Here is a 26,198-nt window from a genome sequence, read left to right as displayed (position 1 = left end):
ATAAGTTTTGTGCAAGTAGATAAGGAACCTTAGTATAGTAACTCATTATTTCATATCCAATTTGTATAGTGGTATTGGCAACTAGTGAATGCATCCTGCTTGTCTAGGTTAAAAGCCCCTTAGCTGTACCCTTAGCCCAATGTTCTTGCTCTTTCCTTCTCTCTCCTTTCCTCTACTTCAAACTCAATTTTTTTCCACACTGGTCTTTCTCTCCCTTGACCCAGATATTCATTCTGTCTGTCCCAGCTCCATTGTTAGAAACCTTTTTCTCCCCTTCAATCTAATGCTATTTTCTGCTACTCATTTTTTTCCTTTAAAAAAAATCCTGCTCTTTTTCTTTTTTGTTGGAATTTCTCTCCCAGGCCCTACTTTTCAGACTTTTCTGCTTATAATAGTATAAGCTAGTCCTTCACAACCTGCAGCTTTCCAGTTGTTTTGGACCAGTACCCAGAATTTCTGACCATTGAACAAGCTAACTGCTAGGGCTTCTGAGAGTTGGAGGCCCAAATACCTGGAGGGCTACAGGTTGTGCTGGCCTGTTCTAACTTATCTGTACCAGTACCAGCTGTTGTATTATATCTCCGGTTTGCCATGTTCTGCTACTTAAAATCTAAGGTAAAGGTAGGTAAAGGTTTTCCCCTGACATTTACTCTAGTCATGTCCGACTCTGGGAGTTGGTGCTCATTTCCATTACTAAGCCGAAGAGCCAGCATTGTCCATAGACACCTCCAAGATCATGTGGCCGGCATGATTACATGGAGCGTCGTTACCTTCCCGCTGGAGGTCTACTCCCATTTTCATGTTTTCAAACTGCTAGGTTGGCAGAAGCTAGGGCTGACAGCGGAAGCTCACACCACTCCCCGGATTTGAACCTGCAATCTTTCTCAAATATTGTAATAATAAATATGCAAAAACCCGACCAATCCCTTAATAATTTACCATAAGTCAATTTTTAAAAATAAACCCCCAATATAACAAAAACATTTACACAAGCTCAATGTTGCCTCACCACAATCCCGAAAGAAGTCCAAACTGATGTTATCTAAGGGCGTTTCCAGACATACATTAAACTTGCTTCAGAGCAGGTTTAGAAACCTGCTCTGAAGCTGGTTTAAGTTCGCACAGTCAGGAAAAAAAAACCGAGCTGTCCACATGGGATGGCATCTGGCCATCCAATCCTCCCCGCTCCCCCCAGCCTTAAAATAGAGAAACTTACCGGGCCACCATTAGGCCACTCTGCAGGCTCCTGGAACAAACCAATGACACGTCAGGAATTGGAGGGGGGAATCGCTCCTTCCCCCCACATGTCATTGGTACATTCCAGGAATCTGCAGAGATTTATTATTTATTATTTATTTTATTTGCTGCATTTGTTGACCGCCGTTCTCAGCCCTAGGGCGACTCACGGCGGTGTACAACATATAAAAACACATTTACAATAAGCAATAATCCACTAATACACAATAATAAATTACACTAAATAATCCGCTCCGACTTATCACAGAATCATAACCAAGCTCGTAAACCATATTCCGTTCCAGTTGTCATTACCAGTAGATGTAGCACTCAGTTAAATGCCTTCTCAAATAGCCACGTCTTTAGGCCCTTACGGAAAGACATAAGGGAGGGCGCCTGTCTGATGTCAACAGGGAGGGTGTTCCACAGCCGGGGGGCCACCACCGAGAAGGCCCTCTCTCTCGTCCCCGCCAGACGTGCCTGTGAAGCAGGCGGGATCGAGAGAAGGGCCTCCCCGGACGATCTCAAGGCCCTCGTGGGCTCATAGGCCGAGATGCGGCCCGCAAGGTATTTTGGGCCGGAACCGTTTAGGGCTTTGTAGGATAACACCAGCACCTTAAATTGGGCCCGGTAGCAGATCGGCAGCCAGTGGAGCTGGAACAACAAGGGCGTTGTGTGCTCCCTGCGTCCCGCTCCTGTTAGCAACATGGCTGCCATGCGCTGGACCAGCTGAAGCTTCCGGGCCATCTTTAAGGGCAGCCCCACGTAGAGAGCGTTGCAGTAGTCGAGGCGGGATGTGACCAGAGCGTGTACCACCGTGGCCAAGTCAGACTTCCCGAGGTACGGGCGCAGCTGGCGCACGAGCCTAAGCTGTGCAAATGCTCCCCTGGTCACCGCTGAAACCTGGGGATCCAGGCTCAACGATGAATCCAGGATCACACCCAAGCTGCGAACCTGCGCCTTCAAGGGGAGTGCGACCCCGTCCAGCACAGGCTGTAACCCTATACCCTGTTCGGCCTTACGACTGACCAGGAGTACCTCTGTCTTGTCTGGATTTAATTTCAGTTTGTTCGCCCTCATCCAGACCGTTACAGCGGCCAGGCACCGGTTCAGGACCTCGACAGCCTCCTTAGTAGCAGGTGGAAAGGAGTGACAGAGTTGGACATCATCTGCGTACAGATGACACTGCACCCCGAAACTCCGGATGATCTCACCCAGCGGCTTCATGTAGATATTAAACAGCATGGGGGACAGTATGGAGCCCTGTGGAACCCCACAGGTCAAAGGCTGTGGTGTTGAACAAGAGTCCCCCAATAACACTTTCTGGGTACGACCCTCCAGAAATGACTGGAGCCACTGCAGAGCAGTGCCCCCAAGACCCATTTCCGCAAGGCGCCCCAGAAGGATACCGTGGTCGATGGTATCGAAGGCCGCTGAGAGGTCCAGGAGCACCAACAGGGACACACTCCCCCTGTCTAGCTCTCGGCGCAGATCATCCACTAAGGCGACCAAGACCGTCTCGGTTCCATGTCCCAGTCTGAAACCAGACTGTGCCGAATCCAGATAATCCGTGTCTCTCAAGAATACCTGGAGTTGTGAGGCCACCACGCTTTCCATGACTTTGCCCAAGAAGGGGAGATTGGAAACAGGCCGAAAGTTATTGAATTTAGTGGGGTCCAATGATGGTTTCTTCAACAGCGGTTTTATAATAGCTTGCTTTAAGCTCGCTGGAATCTTGCCTTCCCGAAGGGAGGCATTAACCACCATCGTTACCCACTCAGCCAATCCCCCTCTGGCCTCCTTCAGAAGCCAGGATGGGCAGGGGTCTAGGATGGACGTGGTGGGCCTCATTCCTCCGAGTATCTTGTCCACATCCTCGGGCTTCACAAACTGAAAAGAATCCATCAAAATAGGACAAGCAGGTGCTCGTGTCACATCCTCGGAGACTGCGTTTAACATGGTGTCCAGCCCAGAACGGATCAAGGCGACTTTGTCCGCAAAGAACCGAGCAAATGCTTCGCAGCGCGTGACCGAATTGTCAGGGCTCCCGCCTGAGGTGGCGGGAGTTAAAAGACCTCTGACAATCCGAAACAACTCCGCCGGACGGTTTTTTGCAGACGCAATAGTGGCCGCAAAGAAAATTTTCTTTGCGGCTTTTATTGCCGCGGCATATGCCCTTAGACAGGACACAAACCGTGTTCGATTTGATTCGCTTGGGTCCGAGCGACACACGCTCTCTAGTTCCCTCTTCCTTTGCTTCATCACTGCCAACTCCTCGGTGAACCAAGGAGCTGGTTTAGCTCGGCTACTTGAGAGGGGACGTTCCGGAGCGATCATGTCAATTGCCCTGGTCATCTCCCCATTCCAGAGAGCGACCAAGGCCTCGACATGGTCACCTGCCGAGGTGGCGGGAAAATCCCCAAGAGCCGTCAGGAATCCATTCGGATCCATAAGCCTCCTGGGGCGGACTATCTTAATGAGTCCTCCACCTTTGCGGAGGTTAGGGGGCGCAGTGAGCCTAAATCTGATCAGGAAGTGGTCAGTCCATGGCAACGGAGAGATGGACAACTCCTCCACACCGCCACCCTGCTCCCATCCCTGGCAGAAAACCAAGTCCAATGTATGTCCAGCACAGTGGGTGGGGCCAGCTATTTGTTGGGACAGCCCCATGGTTGCCATGGCAGACATGAAGTCCTGAGCCGCTCCTGTGAGGGTTGCCTCGGCATGGATATTGAAGTCCCCCAGCACAAGGAGCTGTTGAGACTCCAACGCCAGGCTCGAGACCACCCCCGCTAGCTCAGATGCCTAATAGTGGTCCGGTTTCCTGTTTTTTTTAATACTTTTGGGGGCACGGGTTAGGAAGGGGGGTGCCATCTCACATCTTTGGGCTCCAGGAGCCCAAAAGATGTGAGATGGGTATGTGGACAGATCCCTGGGTAGTTACGAGACTACCCATGGGTCTGTTCCTATAGGGCCCATGATCCATTAGAATCAGGTCTTTCAGAAAGGCCAGGATCTAATGGCCTATCTACTTAATTTGGGACAAAGCAAGATTTTCCTGCTTTATATTGAATTAATTCACTTTTACTCTGGTAAAAACATGAGAGCTTTCACATTTTGGACCCTGTCTGGATGGGCCCCAAGCAGCAGTAACAGTTTTCATCACCTTTGTATTCAGTCAGGAACCAATGGGAAAAGACCAGGAGAAATCCAAATTGGGGGGGGGGGGGTGTCTTATCTCCACTTCTACTAAGTAGTGGAAAACTCCCCCCCCCCCCAATTCTCTCTCAGTGCTGTCACATTCTGGTTTTACGAATCTAAGCTGCAACTCCAAAAATTAGTTGTTGATCTATATGTTGGAAAAGTGATGGACCATGTAGTTGGACTACACTTCAATGCTGCAAACCTTGAAAAGTTGGGAAGTTTCCTTTCTTTTCTTGGGGAATTATCTTACTCCAACACAAGGGCTTCCTATTCTAGTGATAAGGATATGATGAGATTTCTGGTTAAAGGGTTAGATTGGCTTCAAATTGTTTGAAGAGTGAGTTCTAGTATTGGCTGGATGCTGGATCCAGTCAAAGGGCTGGAATGCTTCTGTGCTATGTACCAACAGATGCATCATTTACCTCACACCACCCAGCAATAGCATTTTTCATCAGTGTTCAGCACTGAAAGAGTAATTGGTGATGTCTTGAATTACAATGCAACTGGGGTCAAGTGAGCTTTGCTGGGGAAAATATTCATTGTACATTGTAATAACTACCATGGAGAAAGTCTGGAAGGAGAGGGGCATGTTCAGGCATTGAATGACCATCAAGGTTTCAACTTCCTGGCCTTTTCCCTGCTTTTAAGGCCTTCTCAGAGAAGCAAAAGCCCATCATTCCACACGAAGTGCCTTTGCTTTTTATTGCCCCCTGCAGCCATTTTCTTAGGTGGATCTTTTCAAAGCAAGTTCCTTGCTAATCAACAACGATTGTTCTTAATTGTTTTTAATTTGAAGAATTGGGTATAGTAAAATATCTGGGGATGGAACAAGGACAAACTGGAAAGTATTCTTAGAATTAACTAAGTGGCAAATTGGCTGAAAAATGCAATCTTAATTCTACTCCCAGCCCAGTGTTTGTGTATTCTGTGTGCTTAGCAAACCATACTAATTTGCAGTGAGCAGGGGAGTGTTTTTCACATCTCTTCAATTGTCCATGCAGGCAAGCATTCTTGCCTATAAAAGACACATTCTCTGATGGATGTGTTCATTGCCTGCACAGTTCCAGAGCACATCAACACCTCTGGAGTATACGTGCCTTTCAGACAGATTTCTCTGAGTGCTGATCCTCTCCATTGGGACTAAGTGGCTTTAGAAAACAGAGACAGACTGTGAGGCTGTCATGTATGAAAGCCACTTGCATGTTATTTGTGAAGGAACACCTTCCTGTCACTAGGCCAAATTCTACACCAGAATCCAGTTGTTCATGAAGAAAGGAAATAGGAGGAGAAAAGCTCCCGGATACTCTGTTTCAGCAATCAGTACTCTTCTGGCATTTAGAGTATATTCCTGGCCCAAGCTCTTTGCCAGAGTCTGTAAAGTTTCTTTCTTTTCTTTTTTGTCTTCTAGTGCAGAGGGAAAGATATTAAACTGATGAATGTAAAGACATCCAGCATGCTCAAATTTCTTGCATTAGGGGATTTCAACAGGGCTATGCCTAAACATCTCCATGTTTCACTTGGCAGCAAAAAGCACACTGGATGGCTAATGCTAAAGTCAGATCATTTATCTTCATATCACTATATATATGTATGTATATATATCAGAGCTATAAGGCTATCAAATGCTCCATATGAAATGTGTTCTTTTCCCCCTAGGAATGCTCAGAATCTCCCTTGGAACCCATGGGTTCAGTATAGAAAATTTTGTCTGTGAAAGTGACCTCTCTGTAGCAGTCTCATTAACTGGGTAGAGTTTACAATTATCCACCTTGCTGCTTACTCAAAGGACTCAGAAAAGCTCCTCCTTCTCATCTCATCATCTCATTTTGGTAGACAAAAAGTAGAACCCCACATGACATAGGAAATAATGATTATCTGTGGGTCTTTGCTTGTCTCCTTGGACCCTACTTACCAGTCCAAAGCAGGAAAATGTATTATCCAGACAGAAGCATATACACATCTGTATAAGGAAACCGGACTGATTTTGGTCAATTAATATTGTTCTGTCATCTCTTATATAGAGCTGGAAAGCAGCTTTCAGTCCTTCCATTTGACATGAATCAGTCTTCTGAGCTTACCCTTTGTTTCTTTACAGTTTAATCTTATGGTTCAAAATCAAATCTGTATTTTCAGAGCCAACACTTCATATCTGTTCTGTTAATTAAAACTCTTGTCTTGTGCAAACATCAGTGTGCCTTGAAATATTCTGCTCACCCAAATGCTTCTTCTTAATTCTGAATAGGGATGCAAATCCTCAACTATTTGGTCTTTGCACATGCGGATGAAAAAGTAAGTAGGTTTTTCCCTAATCAGAAAGAAAATGAGTGTCTCTCCACAGTATTTTTTGTGTGCGTATTTGAACATCCCAAAGTGTTGTGCATGAATTATTCTTGGAGAAAATGCATAGTGCAACTCCATTTTTTTCCATTTTCTGTACCTCTGGCCTTGCAGGTGTTTGAGCCTCTAACTCCCATAAACCCTTCTTTCTAGCTTGTTCAGTGGTCAGGAATTCTGGGAGCTGAAGTCCAAAACACCCGAAAGCCACAGGCCGAACAGGCCTGCTCCAAGGCCTCTTGGAATCTCAAAGAAAGGACAATTTTAAGAGATCCTCCATTCCTGTAGGGGTCTGTTGTAGCTGTGATGCTCGCAGCCCTGACCAGAAAGTGATCTGCCCGTGACCACTCCATCCACATAACTTTATATTCTGAACAGAAAACCAAGGGTATGACCTGCCAAGTACATAGATCCAGAAATTAATTGGGAGAGGGCCACATTTGTTATGGAGACCTTGAACCCCCGGGTTGCACCTAAAAAACTGGCTTCCAATGATATGCAAAAGTCCACAAACCCTAGCAACTCCAGCAATGCCTCTGAGACCAGTTCTGTGAGGAATCTCAGCTAGTCTGGCAGGCAGCAGGTGGACAGTGGTAAAGCTTCCCAGGTTAGCCAACTCATCACTGAGGAGATCATAGATGATGCACATTTTTTTCACTGACTTGGCATTTCTTGAGAGTAATATGAGGTTTTGTGGGTGACCTGGCTCACTCTCCAAGTTCCCCAAGCTGGCAGGGCAACTGGTAGGTGAGGTAGTATTAAGCACATTTCTCACCTCCTTCTATAACAGTGGTTCTCAACCTGTGGGTCCCCAGATGTTTTGGCCTTCAACTCCCAGAAATCCTAACTGCTGTTAAACTGGCTGGGATTTATGGAAGTTGTAGGCCAAAACACCCAGGTTGAGAACCACAGGTTAAGGACACACAGCCCTCCTACTGACATATCCTCCTCTGTCCTCCACATCTTACATTGCTGTCCTGCCCAGTTTCTATATACATTGGATTAAAAACAAACAATACAAACAATCAAAAAGAAGAAAAAGCAAAAAATGAGATAAATTGTAAGACAAATTGTACAAGTCTTGATACACCTTTCAATCAGGCTGATTAGTTGCTCCCACTAGGTGGCTGCCTGGTCACCAACTAGATGCATCTGAGTAGCCCTCTCTCAGTCCTTCGGGTGGCTCTCTCACTGCCAGCCGTGTGTCAGTTCCAGAGTGACCAGTATCTATCCAATAAGTCTGTAATGGAGTTAACTACAAAACAATACACATCATACATATAACACAGTGTTTCTCAACCTGGGGGTCGGGACCCCTGTGGGGGTCGCGAGATAGTGTCAGAGGGGTCGCCGAAGACCATCAGTAAATACAGTATTTTCTGTTGGTCATGGGGGTTCTGTGTGGGAAGTTTGGCCCAATTCTATCATTGGTAGAATTCAGAATGCTCTTTGATTGTAGGTGAACTATAAATCCCAGCAACTACAACTCCCAAATGTCAAGGTCTATTTCCCACAAACTCCACCAGTGTTCACATTTGGGCATATTGATTATTTGTGCCAAGTTTGGCCCAGATCCATCACGGTTTGAGTCCACGGTTTAAGTCCACTATAACTCCCAAACTCAAAATCAATGCCCACCAAACCCTTCTAGTATTATCTGTTGGTCATGGGATTTCTGTGTGCCAAGTTTGGTTCAATTCCATCGTTGGTGGAGTTCAGAATGCTCTTTGATTGTAGGTGAACTATAAATCCCAGCAGCTACAACTTCCAAATGTCAATGTCTATTTTCCCCAAATTCCACCAGTGTTCACATATGGGCATATTGAGTATTCATGCCAAGTTTGGTCCAGATCTATCATTGTTTGAGTCCACAGTGCTCTCTGGATGTAGGCGAACTACAACTCCCAAGCTCCAGGCCAATGCCCACCAAACCTTTCCAGTATTTTATGTTAGTCATGGGAGTTCTGTGTGCCAAGTTTGGTTCAATTCCATCGTTGGTGGAATTCAGAATGCTCTTTGATTGTAGGTGAACTATAAATTGTTTGAGTCCACAATGCCCTCTGGATGTAGGTGAACTACAACTCCCAAACTCCAGGTCAATGTCCACCAAACCCTTCCTGTTAGTCATGGGTGTTCTGTGTGCCAAGTTTGATTCAATTCCATCATTGGTGGAGTTCAGAATGCTCTTTGGTTGTAGGTGAACTATAAATCCCAGCCACTACAACTCCTAAATGGAAAAATCAATCTTCCTTCCAGTCCCACCAGTATTCAAATTTGGGCATATTGGGTATTTGTGCCAATTTTAGTCCAGTGAATGAGAATACATCCTGCATATTAGATATTTACATGACGATTCACAACAGGAGCAAAACTACAGTTGTGAAGTATCAACGGAAATAATGTTATGGTTGGGGGTCAGGTCACCACAACATGAGGAACTGTATTAAGGGGTCACGGCATTCGGAAGGTTGAGAACCACTGATATAACACATTAAAATAAGAGTTCTTCTGCCAGCCAGAGACATAAAGCCTATACAACTAGTGGGCCCAGTTACTGTGGGTCAGAATGGGCCTCAGGCAGAATTCCTGACAGTGTCGTTCAGAAGGCAGGCCAAATAGCAAGCTGGATGTGAGGAGCTCTACCTTCCTGGTCTCTTTCTGCAGCAGCCAGAGTAGTTACAGGAACATCTAGGAGTTAGCATATTACACCTATCCTAAATTTAACTGTTTGCCAATTAGTTTTGGAGCAAAGTAAAAAGTGTTGGTATTGACCTTTGTTGGTATTCTACATGGCTTGGATCCAGGTTACATATAGGAGCACCTTCTCCTATACAACCCCCCCCCCCCCCCACACACACACACACACACACACTGAGGTCCTCTGGGGAGTGTCTGCTTCAGCCTACCAAAACCTGACTCCAACCAACACCAGAGAACCTTTTCATTGGCTGTCCCACAACTGTGAAATGACCAGCCGGTAGAGCTCCAACAGCTAAATGAGCTGTCACAATTTAAGACACAAGTGAAGACCCATCTTTTCCAGCAGGCCCACCCATACAGTTTTAAAGACGAATTTTAAACCTCCACTCTATCTCTAATTTTTAGTATGTATTTTTGTATGTATTTTATGGACATACGTTTTAATATGTGCAAACCCATTTTTTTTCTACAGAAAAACATGGTTTTTCCTCTGTAGAATACTTTCTGAGCTACACTTAGGATATCAAATACCAGGATAAAATTTCATTAAATTCTTACAGCCATGCCTGTTGTTCACTTCAGTACAGTTTGGCTACTTTACATGGTTTGCTACTTAACTGTCTCATTTGGACAACTGCATCAAGAAGCTAGAAGATAACAGGTGTCCTTTTTTTCCCGACTGGGTTTATTATACAGTCTAATTAGTTTGGATGAAATAGCCTGTGGATCTCTGTAAGGACAAATTTCCTCCCAGGCAATTCCATTATGGGTATGGAAGAGATTCCAAAAAACAACCTTGTATAAATGTTATAGGCATTTTAGCAAAAAGCTTCTTTCTTCCCTAGAAGAATGGAAAAAGTGATACTGTGTTTTTCTTATTAGCGTTTACATTTTCAGGGACATTTAATGCAGGGAGCTTTAGCGATTTACCAAAAAACACTACAGACCAGTACAACACAAAACCAGTACTCAGTGAGAGAGTGTAGGAGGAGATGAAAGCCCAGTGGTCCCCGTTTTCATTATTCCACTATTGCTAAGCAACCAAGGACATATTGGCTTTGTATTCTATGTGGTATAGTCTATCACGTTTAAAGCTTCCTTTCCTTTCTAAAAGCAAAGTCATTATTTGGGACCCAAATTAATGGATTCCAAGGATATTATGACTTTCTCAAATCATTTCTGTTTTCTGGCATGTCTCTTCTAACCGGGTCAGAGCAGTCACACAGCTGAGGCTCGCCGAGCCTCAGACTTCTCACTTACAGGTTTAATTAAAATTTCTAGCCAGTTCAATCTGTCATTCCTGCTTTCAAAGCTGCTCCTGCTGAAAAGAGGCAGGTTCCAGTGCACATTTGCAATTTTGAATTACATCTTCATACTGGCTGGGATATGTATAACCCTCAGTGACAGAAAAAGTATACGTCTGTACAATGTCCAGACGAATTTTAATTAGAAGTATTTGGTGAAACACAATAATTATGTTTCTAGAGAATTGGTCCTCTTACTAACATAACTTCAAAAACTGATTTTAAAGGCATCCAGATTCAGCAGTCCCTTGAGAGCTCTATGGTATATGCACATGTCTGTTTTCTTGTCACCTCCACACAGTTGTTGTTCTTTGTGTGTAGAGAAGGGTCAAGATATGTACTTTCCACAATTCAGTTTACAGTAAGCAGTGCCTGAGCACAGTGTTCAAAATGAAGACATATCATAGATTTTCATAGTTCTGTTATGAAACTGGCTATCTTAGGTATCTGTCCTTTCCAAATTTTATTTAATATGAAAGTTGCCTTTATAAATTGCTTGTATATTGATGTTTCCATTTGTACCAGACCTCCTAAAACATTCAAAGAACACATTGAGTTGGGAATGCACTCGAATATATATAAAGTTGTTTCCCAGTGTTTCACTTCTTACTTACATTGAATCTCCTCTGTCATTTTGTTGTCCCTGCATCCTGACTGTGGAGATTATTTTTCAAAGATGCAGATCTTATAATGATGCTTATAATATGATCATGTGATCTGTCTTTCAGCCTCTCCTAGTCTCATCCTTGATTTAAATAGCATCAGTTTCCACAGAGATTTTTAGGGGGCTCTGCTGCTTCCTTCTTTCAATTCTGGAAATTGTCCACTTGTTTCTCTTCTCTCTTTTCTGCAATGCTTCAGATAGCAATTTTTACCATGTAGTGTGGCTATTTTTTGTGGAATCTTGCACAGGTTCTAGGTACAGATGCATGTCACTTGTACCCCATGTTTATTTCACTACCATTCCCTGCCATTTTGTTCTTTAACCAAATCATTCTCCATGGTAGGGTATGGTAGCTCATGTCACTATTATTAAATTAAGATGCATAGGAATCTGGTAGCACCTTAGAGACTGAGAGAAAGAATGTGGTAGCATAAGCTTTTGCAGACTAAGAGCTTGTCTGTGCTGGCCACTAAACATGAAGTGACTCAGAAATCATTACTGGCTCTCTTCGTGACATCCAAGGAAACAAGGTCCTTAACATCGGCTAAACTGGGTTTCCCTCTGCAATAAGAAAATGTTTTTAATCTGTATTGTTTTTAAGTATGCTGTTAGCAGTCTTCAGTCTTGTTGTTGGGAGATTGGTAGGATATAAATGAATAAAAGAAGAAGAACCAACTGCAGTCCTATTGGATAGACCTATCTAGTTCAACATTTGGTTTTAATCATGTAGAGTCAGTTGCCTATAAGAACTCTTTCAGCAGGACCTGAGTACATACGAACCCTCCATCTGGCATTCCCTCCCAACTGATATACTGTTATTATTCCATCATCATCATTGGTGATTACTCATGGGCAAGTATGATTGTCTTCCAAGAATAGAGTCTTGGCAGTGGATTCATAAGTGACTGTAGAGACCTTTCTGGATCAACATGGTCTGGCACAATAAGTACATAAGTTTCCAGGTGAAAGGCAGTCACAACATGAGATTTCTTGATACACTTTCCTCTTTGCATGTTTCTCTCTTTTGTTCTCTATTCATGCCTCGTCAAAATCCGTGGCACTGTTGGCAACAGGTGACCTCCAGTTAGACTGCTCTAGGGCCAGGGCTTCCCACTTCTCAGTGTTTATGCCACATTTTAAGCCTATCTTTAAATCTTTTTTGTTGTCCACTGACATTCCATTTTCAATTATTGAGCTGAGAATACAGTAACTGCTTTGGGAGACAGTTATTGGGCATTCGGATAACATGATCAGTCCAGTGAAGGATCGATGCTTCAATGCTATTGGTGTTTGCTTCTTCCAGAATACTGACATTTGTCCACCTGTCTTCCCAGGAGATTTGCGGGATTTTTTGAAGGCATCGAAGGCATTGCTGTTGGAATCTTTCCAAAAGTCAAGAGTGACATTTGTAGATTAACATGTTTTACAAGCCTACAACAGAGTTGGAAAGACAGTAGCTTTATAAACAAGCATATTCATATCCCTACAAATGTACCAAACCTTGAACACTCTCTGCTTCATTAAAAAAATGCTGTGCTCACAGAGCTCAGATAGTATTTCAGCCAAGATGTCAACTTTTGTGGAAAGGTAGTGGAAATGGTCTAGGATTTTCATTCATCAACATAGTCATTAAATCCATTGTCCTTGAATGTATCTAGTTCCCCTTTAAATATATCCTAGTTGGCAGTCATCATCAATACATCTTGAGGGACTAGATTTGACCATGTAACTCCACATCCACAGTAGAAAGATTTTTTCCCCATCTATCTGTCCTCATATCTGGTTATTTAACTTTAGGGAATGACTCCAAGTTTCAATATTATGAGAAAGATTCCTTATCTACTTTCTCCATATGATATATAATTTTATACACCTATCTGATGTCTCCCACATTCATTCATTTCTCCTAAGCTAAATCCCAAATTTTGCAACCTGTCCTCTTAGAGCAGTTGCCTTGATTTTTTTCACTTGCTAAAAGGATATTTTTAGAGATATAATTAGAGGATGTTTTTCAAGTTTTGAAATGTCTTCTTATAAATCCTATTTGACCTTCAAAAGAATGATTTGAAAGCTATAGAAAATAATAAGTAATGGAATGAGTTACATTTTTTAATACTGTGATGAGTAGCAGTACAGAAAGTAAGTGTTCAATCACTGAAACAAGTAATGGAAAGGCACTTCCTAAATTCTGAATCTCTCTCCTATTTTTTTTAACAAAACTAGTTTGTTTGTTTGTTTGTTTGTTTGAAGATGAGGTGCATAGTATACCAATATTGTAAAGATCTCCCTATTTAGCTCATGTTTGGTCACTGTCAGAGAAAAAATGGTAAACTCATGCACTAATTGGGCAAGGATAGCTTGCTTTGTCTTCAATTCAATGCATGAAAAACAAATTGTTATTATTCTGTCCTGGCTTTTATTAATAATTAAGCCATTATCTCTTGCAAGTGGACAACTCTGAAGTAGTATGTTAGTTAACAGGCATTTGCAGGTCTGTGTGGATTAGAATCAATTAACTCCCATGTGAACAGGAAAAGATGTATTGATTGATTTGTTTATTTATTTATCAAAAGGAATGCCTAGCTAAAAATGATAAAATCTTGGAGACATTACTTTTGGTCTATAAACTCAGAGATTCTGGTATTTATAGTTCAAAACAGTTTTCCCCCAAGAAAAATACCCACTATTTGAGATGTGTAATGTGTAGATGAGTGTGACTTGCTTCTGAGTAAATGCACATTGGTCTGACCTATAAATAAAATGAGCACCCCATAACCTACGTTAAGTGCTAAAAAGAAATCATCAAACATTACACCATCCTGCAGAACACGAAGACCTATTTGTAAAGATGTGCATAGTGAATGGCTTTTTCAAGAGGCTGCTTGAGGTTGGGGACATTTTCAGAGGGGCTTGCACTGCTGTCCTGCCAATCTTGCTCTCTTGATTCTGAGCCAAAGAAAGCTTTAAAGGGGTAAAGAAAAAAAATCCTTCTCTTTTGAGTACAATAGAAACATCAGAGTAACCAATGTTTTGAAGCCTTTATACCTTGGACCTCTGGGGATTTCTAAGCTATCTTCCAATAATATTTCATCAAGAAAGGATGTACTTTGTTGGCTTGGTTGAACTAAAAATATCATCCTGCTGTCTCTCATAGTATCTGCTAGTTCAAGAGAATTTTTTTCTGGCCTATGCTGTATGTACATAGATCCTGTCTGCCATCCAGTGGTACATTTAATATTTGCAAGTGCTTGGATAACTTTTTCTTCCACAAATTTAAAGATTGTGTGATTTCTCCTACTTAAAAAAAGTATAATGCAAGATCTTTAGGAAGATGCTGTAAGGGTATGGAAGGCTGAATCATTTGGCAAACTTCTTTCTGAAAATGTGTTGAAAGAGTTTATGGGTCAGCTTTGTGTTTGTTGTGATTTATCTATCTTTGACAGTGTTGACAGAACCGAACATCTTATGGTTCTTTTATTGAATAATTTTATAGTGTTGCCAGTCAACCAGCAACCCTCATGGTCTATAGGACCTTTAACGCCTGCTTTCTGAAAACCTCAGTTACCTTGGAGGGTCATTGTCTACCTTACTCATGGGCTTGAGATGTTTTTAATATTAGCTATTGTTGTTGCTGTTGTTATATGCCTTCATGTTGTTTTTGGTGACTGAGTTTTTTGGGACTAAGAATGTACAATTCACACAAAATCACCCAGTGAGTTTCTGTAACCAAATGGGAAATCAAATGCTGGTCTTCAGAGTCACAGTCCACACTGAAACCACTACACCACAGTGAATGAGTACTGAATTATAATCACAGTTATATTTCAACAACACCTTTAGTCCACCATGGAACAACAAAAATAAAGCACGAGTTCAATTCCTTTGTTATTTGGTGTTCTGGAAGCTTGTGTTAATGCAAGGTTCCCAAGGCATGAGTCAAGGAATGAGTAAGTAGATACTGTTCTGAGTCACTCTTATAAGTAAAAAGACTTGGACAGAATCGAAGCCAATTCAGCTGGCAGTATTCACTACCTTTGTTTCTGGGTCAAACTTAAAAGCATAACTTGTTTGGGAGATGAGAATATCTGTGGAATTCCCCTCCCCCCAAAATGTGATTTTCTCCAGATGTGTACTATTCAGTGGGAGCTACTGACTTCCATGTCTGCAAGGCAATGAATCTGTTTTGATATTTAGTATGAGGTTTAAAGAGACTGTTGCGGGGATGGGGCTCAGGATCTTAAATACTCCTTTAAAGTTCAAACAGAATTCTGAAATTGAGTCACTATCCATTGATATGGAAGCCATCAATCAGTGAATAAGTAACAATATCCATGCTAGCTGGCGGTGATGGGAATTGTATTCCAACACATCTGGAGGACACTGGTATTTTCAATTATTGGAGCTTTAGAATAAGAAAAGAGAAGAGAAGGTAAAGGAGGAAAAATAATAAAAGTGGGAAAGTAATGGTAAGTAGACAATATACTAGACATTTGCATAAATGTAAACTGGTCATGTGTCCAAAAATATATTTTCTTTAAAAGAAGAAAAATATATTTTTGAAGATCACTAGCTAAAGAAACTTGGAAACTTTTCAGGTCCTATCTCCTGTCTTCTTGTAGCCTAACTGAAGATCAGGTGAAGTACAATGTCAAATTCGCATAATATCAGTTATTAGTGTAGTTAAATGAATTACTTCCATAGCATTTTCTTCTCTGATAGATTTATAGTTGGGGCATGACATTGGTTCCAACTCAAAGTAAGCTACTCAGCTGTCACTGAGTAATTATTTTAATTCTCTACAGAATTGTGGATAAGGTCAACGGTGCTCTAGTGCAGTGTTCTCAATCATGGTTTCCCAGAAGTTGTTGGGTCAAACATAGTTTGATGGAATGCAGCCAAAGGGGGTACAACTGATTGATGAAAGCATATGCTGTTGCTCTATAAACTCCCAGAAGTCTCCGCTATCATGACTAATGGCCAAAGTTTCTGGGATTTGTCATCTCACAATAGCTGGGCCCCTGATTGGGGCCCAGAGCTTTATGCAATTCCTAAGTGTTTCTGGTTAGTTCTAAGAAACTCCAAAACCAACTAATCTACATCTTTATGCAAAAACTCTTACATATCAGTTGAGATGTTTCAAAGTGTTTCACATATTTATCATACTTTTTGTCATTTTTACAAAAGCTTCATAAGGATGATCAACATTATTATTTCTAAAAGGCAGGTTAAGCTTTACCAAGGTGAATTCATGAGTACAGATCATGTAGTGCGGGCATGGGCAATTTTTTTTAACTTGGGGGCCACATGCTAGCACTCCCTTCTAGGAGAACTGGCTGCCCAATCATGGAAGTAAGGAAAGGAAGGAGGAAGGAAAGAGAGAAGGAAGGACGAAAGAAGTAGAGAGGGAAGGAGGGAGGAAAGAGGGAGGGAGGGAGGGAGGGAGGGAGGGAGGAAAGGAATAGAGAAAGATAAGGATGGAAGAAAAAAGAGGGAGAGAGGGAAGGAGCGAGAAAAGGGGGAAGGAAAGAAGGAAAGAAAAGGAAAGGAAGGAAAAAGAGAAGGGAGGGAGGAAGAGAAGGATGGATGGAAGGAAAGACAATAGGGAAGTAAGGAAGGAGAGGGGGAGGATGGAAGGATGAAAGGGTGGAAGGAAAGGAAGGAGGGAGGGAGGAGGGGGTAAGAAATGAAGAGAGGGAGGGAAAGAGAAAAGAAGGAAGGAAGAAGGAAATGGAAGGATAGAAAGAAAAAGAGGGCGAGAGGGAAGGAGGGAGGAAAGTGGGAAGGAAGGAAGGAAGGAAGGAAGGAAGGAAGGAAAGAAAAAGAGAAAACAGAGGAAAAGAAGGAAGGAAGGAAAGATAAAGGAAAGAGAGAAGGAAGAAGAGCCAAAAAGGAAAGAAGGAAGGAGAAAGAGGGAGAGTGGAAGGGAAAGTGAAAGAAGAAGGGAAGGAGGAAGGAAAGAGAGAAGGATGGAAGGATAGGATGGTGTGAGAGAGGAGAGCCTGAGAAAAGAGCCCAAGGGTTTGCCCATACCTGGTGTAGTGGGTATAATGATATTGATATAATGCACAAAACATACACATTATCCATTAAGCATTGTGGATGATTTCACAAGGTTTAAAAAGATGTAAGGTTGTTCCTTTGCAACTAAGAAAAATTCTTAGCTTAAGCTTTTATGGAATTCAGTCCATTTCATCTCTTCCAGCAGGCCTACTCAAGCAATTTTAACTTGTGAATTTTAATCTGCATTTTATCAGTGTATTTTAACCAGTATTTTTACTGTGTTGTCAAAGGCTTTCATGGCCATAATCACTGGGTTGCTGTATGTTTTCCGGGCAGTATGGCCATGTTCTGTGGACAATGTAATGGCAACCCTTTAATCATAATTCTGAATTAGATATGCCTTCAATCTGCTCAGCCATGACTTTACTTTTCTTAATTAAGACCTTCTATTTTAGTGCTATCAAGCACTCTGTCATCATTATGCAGCTTCTGTGTTTGATTTCTGGTTTTCTGCCTTTTTGTTAATTTTCTAAACACCTGTTGTATTCTTCAACATTCAGCAAGAAGCATATTTTCTCAGTCAGCAACCTTCTTTTGGAAAGGTGCCATTTCAGGACATTATTACATATAAAACAGCAAAAAAGAAAGTGTGCTGAAATATAAAGAAGGCAGGGTCTGCATATAACCATCTGAAGACTTAGGGGAGAATGTTTTATTTAATGGATAAATAGCCTGGAAAGAAATCTTGCATATGGAAAATATAATAGGTGCTTGAAAACACACTCTAGTATCCCCAGGAATCCGAAGTGTTCCAAGTCACAGATCCAGTTTCTTTAAGCTTCTGCTGTTGAAATCTGATTCATTCATAAATGAAACTCCCTTTATAAGACAACAATCATTTTCTATGTGTAAAATTGGCAGTAATCTGAATCTGAAGGAGAATAATGAGCAAATAAATAAGTGTAATTACAGTTCATTACAAGTGCAATCTTAAATGGGAAGAATCAAGGACATGCGAAACAGTGGACTTACTGCGTAATCCTAAAATATGTTGATTTGTGCTGGTAGCAGTGAAGATTGTGTGTGCATTTATATGTGCCAGACTCGTCAGACTTTCAGATCTTCCTTTCAGTCCATTGCTTTTATTGCAGAGAGAGAAACTAGCTAACCCAACCCCAGACTGATATGGTTGGGAGGCTCACTTGGCAGGATGAAATGGTTTGGGATCCATTCTATCTAAAGTTACCTTGAAATTACATTAAGTCAAACTCGGAACATCCTGTTTTCAACCATTAAACTTAAACTTCATTTATAGTTCCACTGGCTGCTGGGACAACCAGAGGCCTCTGGTAGGCTGAACTTTTCTCTGTTGGTTTCTACCCTCTTAGATAGGATTTTCTCTCTAAATGAATTGCTCTGATGTGAGGTATCACATTTTATATTGGTGAACAGAACATCCCCCAGTAAGTATAATGCTGATATTAATATAGATTCACCATTGTAAATTCTTTGACTTTTGTTTTTTAGCCAAGGATGTGGGCTGATGAAGAGAATATAGTCTTATGAGCTAAGTCACTGTATATTTAATAAAGCAGTTTGTTTTTATTATTTTCTTAGACTATAGTGAAAGAATGCCTTTACTGTAGGGTCACCTGTCCTATAGTTATTCACTTTAATCTCTATACGTAATTCTTTCCATTTGGCTTGCTTGAATTAATCAGAAAGCAAAAGCACATCTGCAAAATCTATCTAGAAAACAGCTTTATGGAACACAGTGCAATCATAGATTTTTCAGTATCAAAAATTATCTTTACAAACCAAGGAACTTTGGGAAATCTTTTGGAACATTATTTTCCACTAGCATATTCACAGCAATTCACAGAATAGCACACTGTCATGTTTTCTTCTATCCATGCTTCTCTGGAGCCAATCTCATATAATCGGGAAACACAAACGAGGCAATTCAAAACCAAACATCTTGAAAAAATATATATTCTTCATGTGTCTTGTATATTTCTGTTCATGCGTTATTTTTATAACAAATAATGAGTAGGCACTTCTTCAACAGTGATAGATTGATTTTAATTATTAGCTTTTGAATTGGTATCCCATTGGAGAAAAATACCTAAATTGTTTTTCCTGTCTCAAGGTTATGGAAGATATTTCTACAGTGTAATTACGGTAATAGTGAAAATGCACAAGTCACTGCAAACTGCACATATGGAGTTTATTGTTACAGGATATGATAATGACTGCTAAACTGGATATCTTTATAAAAGGATGAGATAAATTTATTGAGAAATGAACTATTTTGACAGCTTAAACAAACAAATACACAACTGTATCATTTTGGCATGGTTTTATCAGCAGTTGTTGCAGCAGTTGAATGTCAGGGAGCCATTTTCCTGTCCACTTGAAACACACAGAGCAGTAACAGCTCACTTATGTCATTTTTTTTTAAAGGAAGCCAGCATGTACCTTTAGCAATTCATGTTTTCAATGTTTTTATAGATGTTTATTTATGCCTTATTGTAAATATAGTTTTATAGGGTATTATTATAAGTATGTTTGATCTTGTATTCCTCTGAGACATTGAATGCTTGCCTTTTTGTATGTGTAAACTGCCCTGAGTCTCTTCAGGAGAGAGGGAGGTCTAGAAATAATAATAATAATAATAATAATAATAATAATAATAATTCTCTGTATTGTTTTTAAAATGTTGTGAGTTGCTTTGGGTTTCGTTTAGGGAGAAAAGTGGAATATAAATAAAGATGATGATGATGATGACTCAAATGTTATACAGAGCACAACTCTGTGCATTTGTCAGCATCGTAGCCTTGGAATCTGTCCAGACAAAAAAATTAAGACACATTCTTAGCCTCCCCAACTGTGTGTCTAATGTACTTTATGGTTAGAGACTGGTCAGAATTCTGTTGAGTCTCAGATTTGAATGCATAAAGTAAACTTCTGGTTAGAACTGATTTTCATACCTAAAGATCGGGCTCCACTAACCTTAGTGATCCATTCCAATCAAGGTGGAAAAAATAGTTAATGAGAAAATCCTAAACATTGGTTTCTCAGAAAATTCCATGCTAACCGTATCTGGGATATCTGTAATAATGAACAGTTCAAATGATAACTGGAATGACTCCTGGCTTATGTTTCTGGATTATGTGATTTTAAGTACCAGTAATTGTTTTTAATTTATAAGTTTTAATCATGTGATTTTAATGTATATGTTGTTTCATTGTTATATGTGCTTGAAGCATCGAATTGGGCCTTTGTTGTAAGCCGCCCTGAGTCCCCTTTGGGGTGAGAAAGACAGGATATAAATGTCATAAATAAATAAATGTTGTAATTTATCATGTGATACAATTCCCCAGGATCAGCTTTTTGTGCACTCTCAGGAAAAAAAACTGATGTCATAGATGAACTGATGGACTTGAGGTCATGTTTATGCATCTAGGTCTTCATTCTTACTATACTTTGCTTAATTGAGAAGAAATATTGGTGTCTGAAAGAAAATATCAGGCTGAGGAAAATGGTTTTCCATTTGGAAGAAAAGGGGAGAGCTTTCTATTGGTCCCAAATGTTTTTTTAAAATAAAAACTTGATAAGGATTATTGGTGCAGAAAAAAAAACCTGAATGATTTTTGTATATTTTTAAAATTGTTTTGCATTTTAGTACTTTGGTTGCTGAAAATGGAGCATGTTTGAACAAAACACAATATTTTTACACAAAGTGTTATAACTTCGTGTAAAAAAATATTTTGCACCAAAACAAGTAATGTTTGTGTCAGGAATGCAGAGCTATAACATTTCCTCCCAATGTATCATATATAGTTCAATTTCCACGCTAACAAAAATCTGAACCTTTTATAGTTGAAATAAAAACAGCTCATATCATATAAACGGTTGACCCTTGATGGATGATGATAAACATTCAACTGTTGACAGATCTTTTCAACAGATCTGCTCGGCCATGTGAAATATATTTATGTGTTTGAGTGGTAGATATGGGGGAGTGGACATGCTTTCAATGCAGAGTAGTATTCAATTTCAAAAGCCCTATATTTGTTGCATAGGTAGAAAGGTGACCTACAAAGATTCATGTTGATTGATCTACTCCAGACTTTATGAATCTTTCACTGAGTTCTGACTTGGCAAGAGATGACATTTCATACCTTGCCAGACCCCCAAACCCACAGCCAATTCTTTTATCCCATAAATGAATTCATTTTGTTGTTATTGTGAGTGGTCCTAAACACATCTTGATCAGAATAAATATCCATGTTTCCTGACACACATTGTTTTTACCATAATAAACATAGAAAATGAATCGCTTTCTCACCCCCTCCTAATTTAAGAGAGGTTTGTGGACTTCCATGATTCAATAACAGAGACATGGCAATGAAAGAGGTGTCAAACTTCATTAATTCTACAGTGTAGATAAACCCATAGACTCTTGTTTGTCTCTTCAAAATTGAGCAAATTTGCAACTGCTGTGATTCCCAGGAGGAGCAAGAGTTCCATCAAAATATTACTGTACCTCTGCAGGATGCAAATGGGGACTAAGGTAAGCCTAGAACCCATGCTTCTTGTCAGGATGCTGCTTGCAAAATGTTTTTGAAATAACTTTGATAATTTCTGCAGTAGGCCGTTCACCAGGCAACCCAGACTGTTTTGATCCCATAATCAGGGTTTGCCATTGCCTTGCTCCGAAACTGAGAGCATATGACTTGCTAAGGTCACCCAGTGGGTTTCTATGCTTGAGCAGCGACTGAAATATTGGACATCAACGTCACAGTCAAACTCATATAACTTCACCACCCTGACTCTTTTCTTAGCTACTGCTGTACTTTAACTCCACTTTAATCACACCACCAGACCCCATATTACAATAATTCAAATGCACATCTTGCAAGGGAAGAGACCCTTTATGGCAACCAAAGAACTCAGTTTAGATTGATAAGATCCGTAAATACCTCCTGGAATTACTATATACTTGAAAAGATGCATGCTTGGATGTTAATGTATTCAATAGCAACAACAAATTGTATGCATGTCTGGAATTTATTTCTGAGGGAAAAGCAGTTATCAATGTGTTCATTTGCAGTGACCACCTCCCCCAATCATTTCTAGCGTCTTTTTTTTAAAAATCTTCTGTTGGGGAGTCAATGAAGCTTGTTTTTTATCCTTGAGCCTTCATACCTCTGTGTACATGAATGCATATATAAAATGATTCTGGACACAATCCTTTTGTGTTTCTACCATGCAATTTATGGAATACCCATTACCTACTATCAAGGAATTTTTTTTTAAACGATTTTAAGGATTGAAATAGGATTACACGGTTTTTGACTTTTTGTGTTTTCAATAATAACTTTATTTTTAATGTTGATTAATGGTTTATCTATTTATTCTCTATATTTTCTTAAAATATAGATGCTGCACAACAAACATGTGATGGTCCGTGTAGGAGGAGGATGGGAGACATTTGCAGGGTACTTGCTGAAACATGACCCATGCCGAATGCTGCAGATCTCTCGTGTGGATGGGAAAACATCCCCAATCCAGAACAAGTCTCCAACCATCAAGGACCTGAATCCAGACAGCTACTTAGTTGTTTCTGCCCACTACAAATCCAAAAAGGAGATTAAGTGAAAAGTTTCCTGTTTTGTTGGGGACTGTGTATGTGTAGGCCCACACTATCTTCTCAACTGTAGTGAAATTAGTTGATGCTTTAAAAGGACTTGTGAAAATTACATGCAGACTGGAAATGACAGCCCATTTTGTGGATTGTTGAACTGTAGAGATATTTATTTCTAGTACTGTACCTTTTTATGGCAAGTTACCCTTGATAGATTAATTACGACAATCTAATAAAAAATAAGACATATATTTTTAGCCAAATTATTACTCTATGAATGTATTCTTAGAATGACTTAAACAATATGACTCACATTCAAGTAATAATATGTGATATATTTGTATGAAAAATATATATGATTCCCAAGAACTTCCCCCAATTCAGAGTTCTGTGTAGCTCAGCGGTGGAATACACCCTTTGTATGTGTAAATCATTACATTTACTTCCAGTTTCTGAAAGTAGAAGATAAGGGGAACGGAGCTTGGAAGAGTGATTTTTCAGACTAGTGCCTCAATTTTGCATGTGTGTAATTGTCTAAAAAGAAATTTTTACAAGCTGTGAGCAAGGAAGTGTTCTTCCTAAGTTCCTGAAAAGGAGCAAACAGTCAGATTAAGCAATACTTGGCAACGTATACATCATTGTTCCAACACACAATAAGTCCCCATGCTTGCAGACCGGATTCATGGAAGAAACTTGATTCTCTCATGTATTATTTTGGAAGGTTGCTCATTGAGTGTCTCCACTGAAATTAATTAATCTTCTTTTGCAATTGAGAGATTTTCCCTTATATCACTTACTCCTGTTTACAGCAGTTGCTCCAAAAATGAATCAGGTGACAGTTTATTACCTGAGATGAAATGAAAACAGATATTGGGTAGCAACTGTAGGAAGATACCTGCACTTCTTCACCTTTATATCTTAATGAAAAAAAATCTTTTTTTCCATAGGTAGTGCTAATCAGTACAAAAAAGAAGCATGCATTAGTTATGTATAAAACAAAAAATGTACTGCTAGTGAAAGCAACATTAATTTTTTTCTGTTCCAGATTTAGATGGATAAGCAGTAGTAGGTCAAGTGTCAATAGTCATTTTCACCCTTATGGGTGAATCCTTTGTTAGCCAACCCATATGCTATACTAAAAGGATTGTAAAAGTAACAAAGTACTCATATGTTCCATATGTCACAGCAAAATGTGAAGTAAAATAACACTTTTTATGAGCAAATGGAACCCACATTTTGTAACTGGCACAAAAGGTGGCACGAGCTATCAAAGCTGATCTCTTTCTACAGGTGTTTCTTCTGTCACCTTTTGTGAGCTGTCAAGGAACGTTTAAACTCTAAATCACTTTTCTCAAATTCTGTTTTGTTTCGTATGGGGACAAAAAAAGATACTTGTATTGTGTTGTTTCCCTCCCTCCAAAACCAAGTAAGACCTATGAGAGAGGAGAAACTAGTTCACTGAAGACTCCAGGGGAATCTCCCAGTAACCTTTTTCTTTGCTTCCCAAACTCAACTCAACCATGGTTTAATTTAGAAGACAACACAACAGATAGTTGCTGGCATCTTGCAGTGTAACACATAGCTTGGAGGCACCATCTCAGCTTCATTGTGATGAGCACATTTTTAACACTACTTACAGGAGGGATACATTTCCATTTGAAATCCACATTTTTGTCACATGATTGCCAAAACATTGACTCTGGTGGAAAACTGCTTGCATTACCTGAGAGACAGAGTTATGAGCAGGGTGAGGCAAAAGGTGGCATTAGCTGCCTTTCCATTTAGACAGCACATCTATCTTGGAAATAACTGGATAGAAATGCAAGAATCCTCAGGCAATCTGTTGGCCTTCTGGAGTTTATAGCAGTCTCTATTTCACAACCTTGTTTTATTTGGGAGATTTTTCACATTAAGCCTTAAGGATTACCAACCAAGCCTTTTCTATGGTAATGAAGAGATGCAAACAAGTCTTGGAGACTTACACTAGCGTAACTAGAGGTTAACACAGTGTAAGTACTTTGTCAGACACAGCACAAGAAGGTATCAAGTGCCTTCTCGTGCAACGCTTTTTTCCTCAAATTCTGCAATAGTAGCCAGACAGCTCTGCCCTAACCCAAAAGATCTGAAAAGTTCCCTTACAGTATCAGCCATCAAACATCTATTACCCTCCCAGAAAGCCAGGATAAGTAATGGTGGAAAAACTTTACACTAGTCCACAATCTCAGAATGAGTAATATTTTAATGTTCTTGCTATACCTTCCAACTACTTTTATAAGCACTATTACTTAATGCTTCAAGATAAATGAAATGTAAAACATTTGCAAGATTTTTCAACTTAGGAGTGATTCATGACTTTCACACCTTTCTAACTTGACATGAGAATACATTGATTTGCAGTAGCAAATGACTCCCTGGTTTGTTCTCTGGGTGCCTGTTGTCTGCCTTTAGAATGGCCTTCCTATCTATTGTGAGTGAAGGGTATGGTATGGTATGGTATGGTATGGCTTAAGGCAGTCCTGGACACATATCCTAACATGACACAGTGGGATATTCTCTGCCTCTGGGTTTATTTTGAGCATACTGAATAAAATATGAAAATATTGTATTTGCTGTAGATAAATGTGAGGGGAGGGGATTAGGTAACATATCTCCATGATATATAGGAATGCTGGGGTTTGGTTTATAGGGTTTGCTAATTTTCTTTGTACTTGATAACTTTTGTGCCTTGCTAGGAAAAAAATCATTATTCGAGGATTGTTTGAATGATGACTGTATAAATTTGAGCTGAAATCATATGATGCATTAGAAATAAAGAAATACTTTTTAAAGAAAGTCTTAAAACTTTTATTATTTGCAACATAGTAATTTCAGAAAGACTTGTTACATCAGCTAGTCAGATTCCAGAGTTGTTTCAGGATTAAGGCTCTGTCAACACTAGCTCCTACTTAACCATAAGCAGTACTCCTAAGACAAATAGTATAAATATGTGCTATGAGTCAGTGTTTCCCAAACTTTGATACTCCAGCCGTTTTGGACTACAACTCCTAGAAGCCCCAGCCAACTTGGCCAACATTCAGGAATTCTGGGAGTTGAAGTCCAAACTTAT

The 26,198-nt window shown here is 40.2% G+C and overlaps 1 protein-coding gene across 1 annotated transcript in view; it reads left to right on the top strand.

Moving 5' to 3' along the window:
- GAS2 (growth arrest specific 2) overlaps positions 1–25,924 on the top strand; it is a 156,297-nt gene extending 130,373 nt beyond the window's left edge. Inside the window, exon 8 of the mRNA XM_060765846.2 lies at positions 22,888–25,924. Coding sequence (XP_060621829.1) covers positions 22,888–23,106 — 219 coding nt within the window. The 3' untranslated portion in view covers positions 23,107–25,924. The remainder of the gene's footprint in view (positions 1–22,887) is intronic.
- Positions 25,925–26,198: the final 274 nt, after the last annotated feature.

The sequence above is a fragment of the Anolis sagrei genome, chromosome 1 (genome assembly GCF_037176765.1).
Source record: "Anolis sagrei isolate rAnoSag1 chromosome 1, rAnoSag1.mat, whole genome shotgun sequence".
NCBI lineage: Eukaryota > Metazoa > Chordata > Lepidosauria > Squamata > Dactyloidae > Anolis > Anolis sagrei.
Note: the sequence above shows the minus strand (reverse complement) of the source record. Positions and strands in the feature narration are given on the sequence as shown.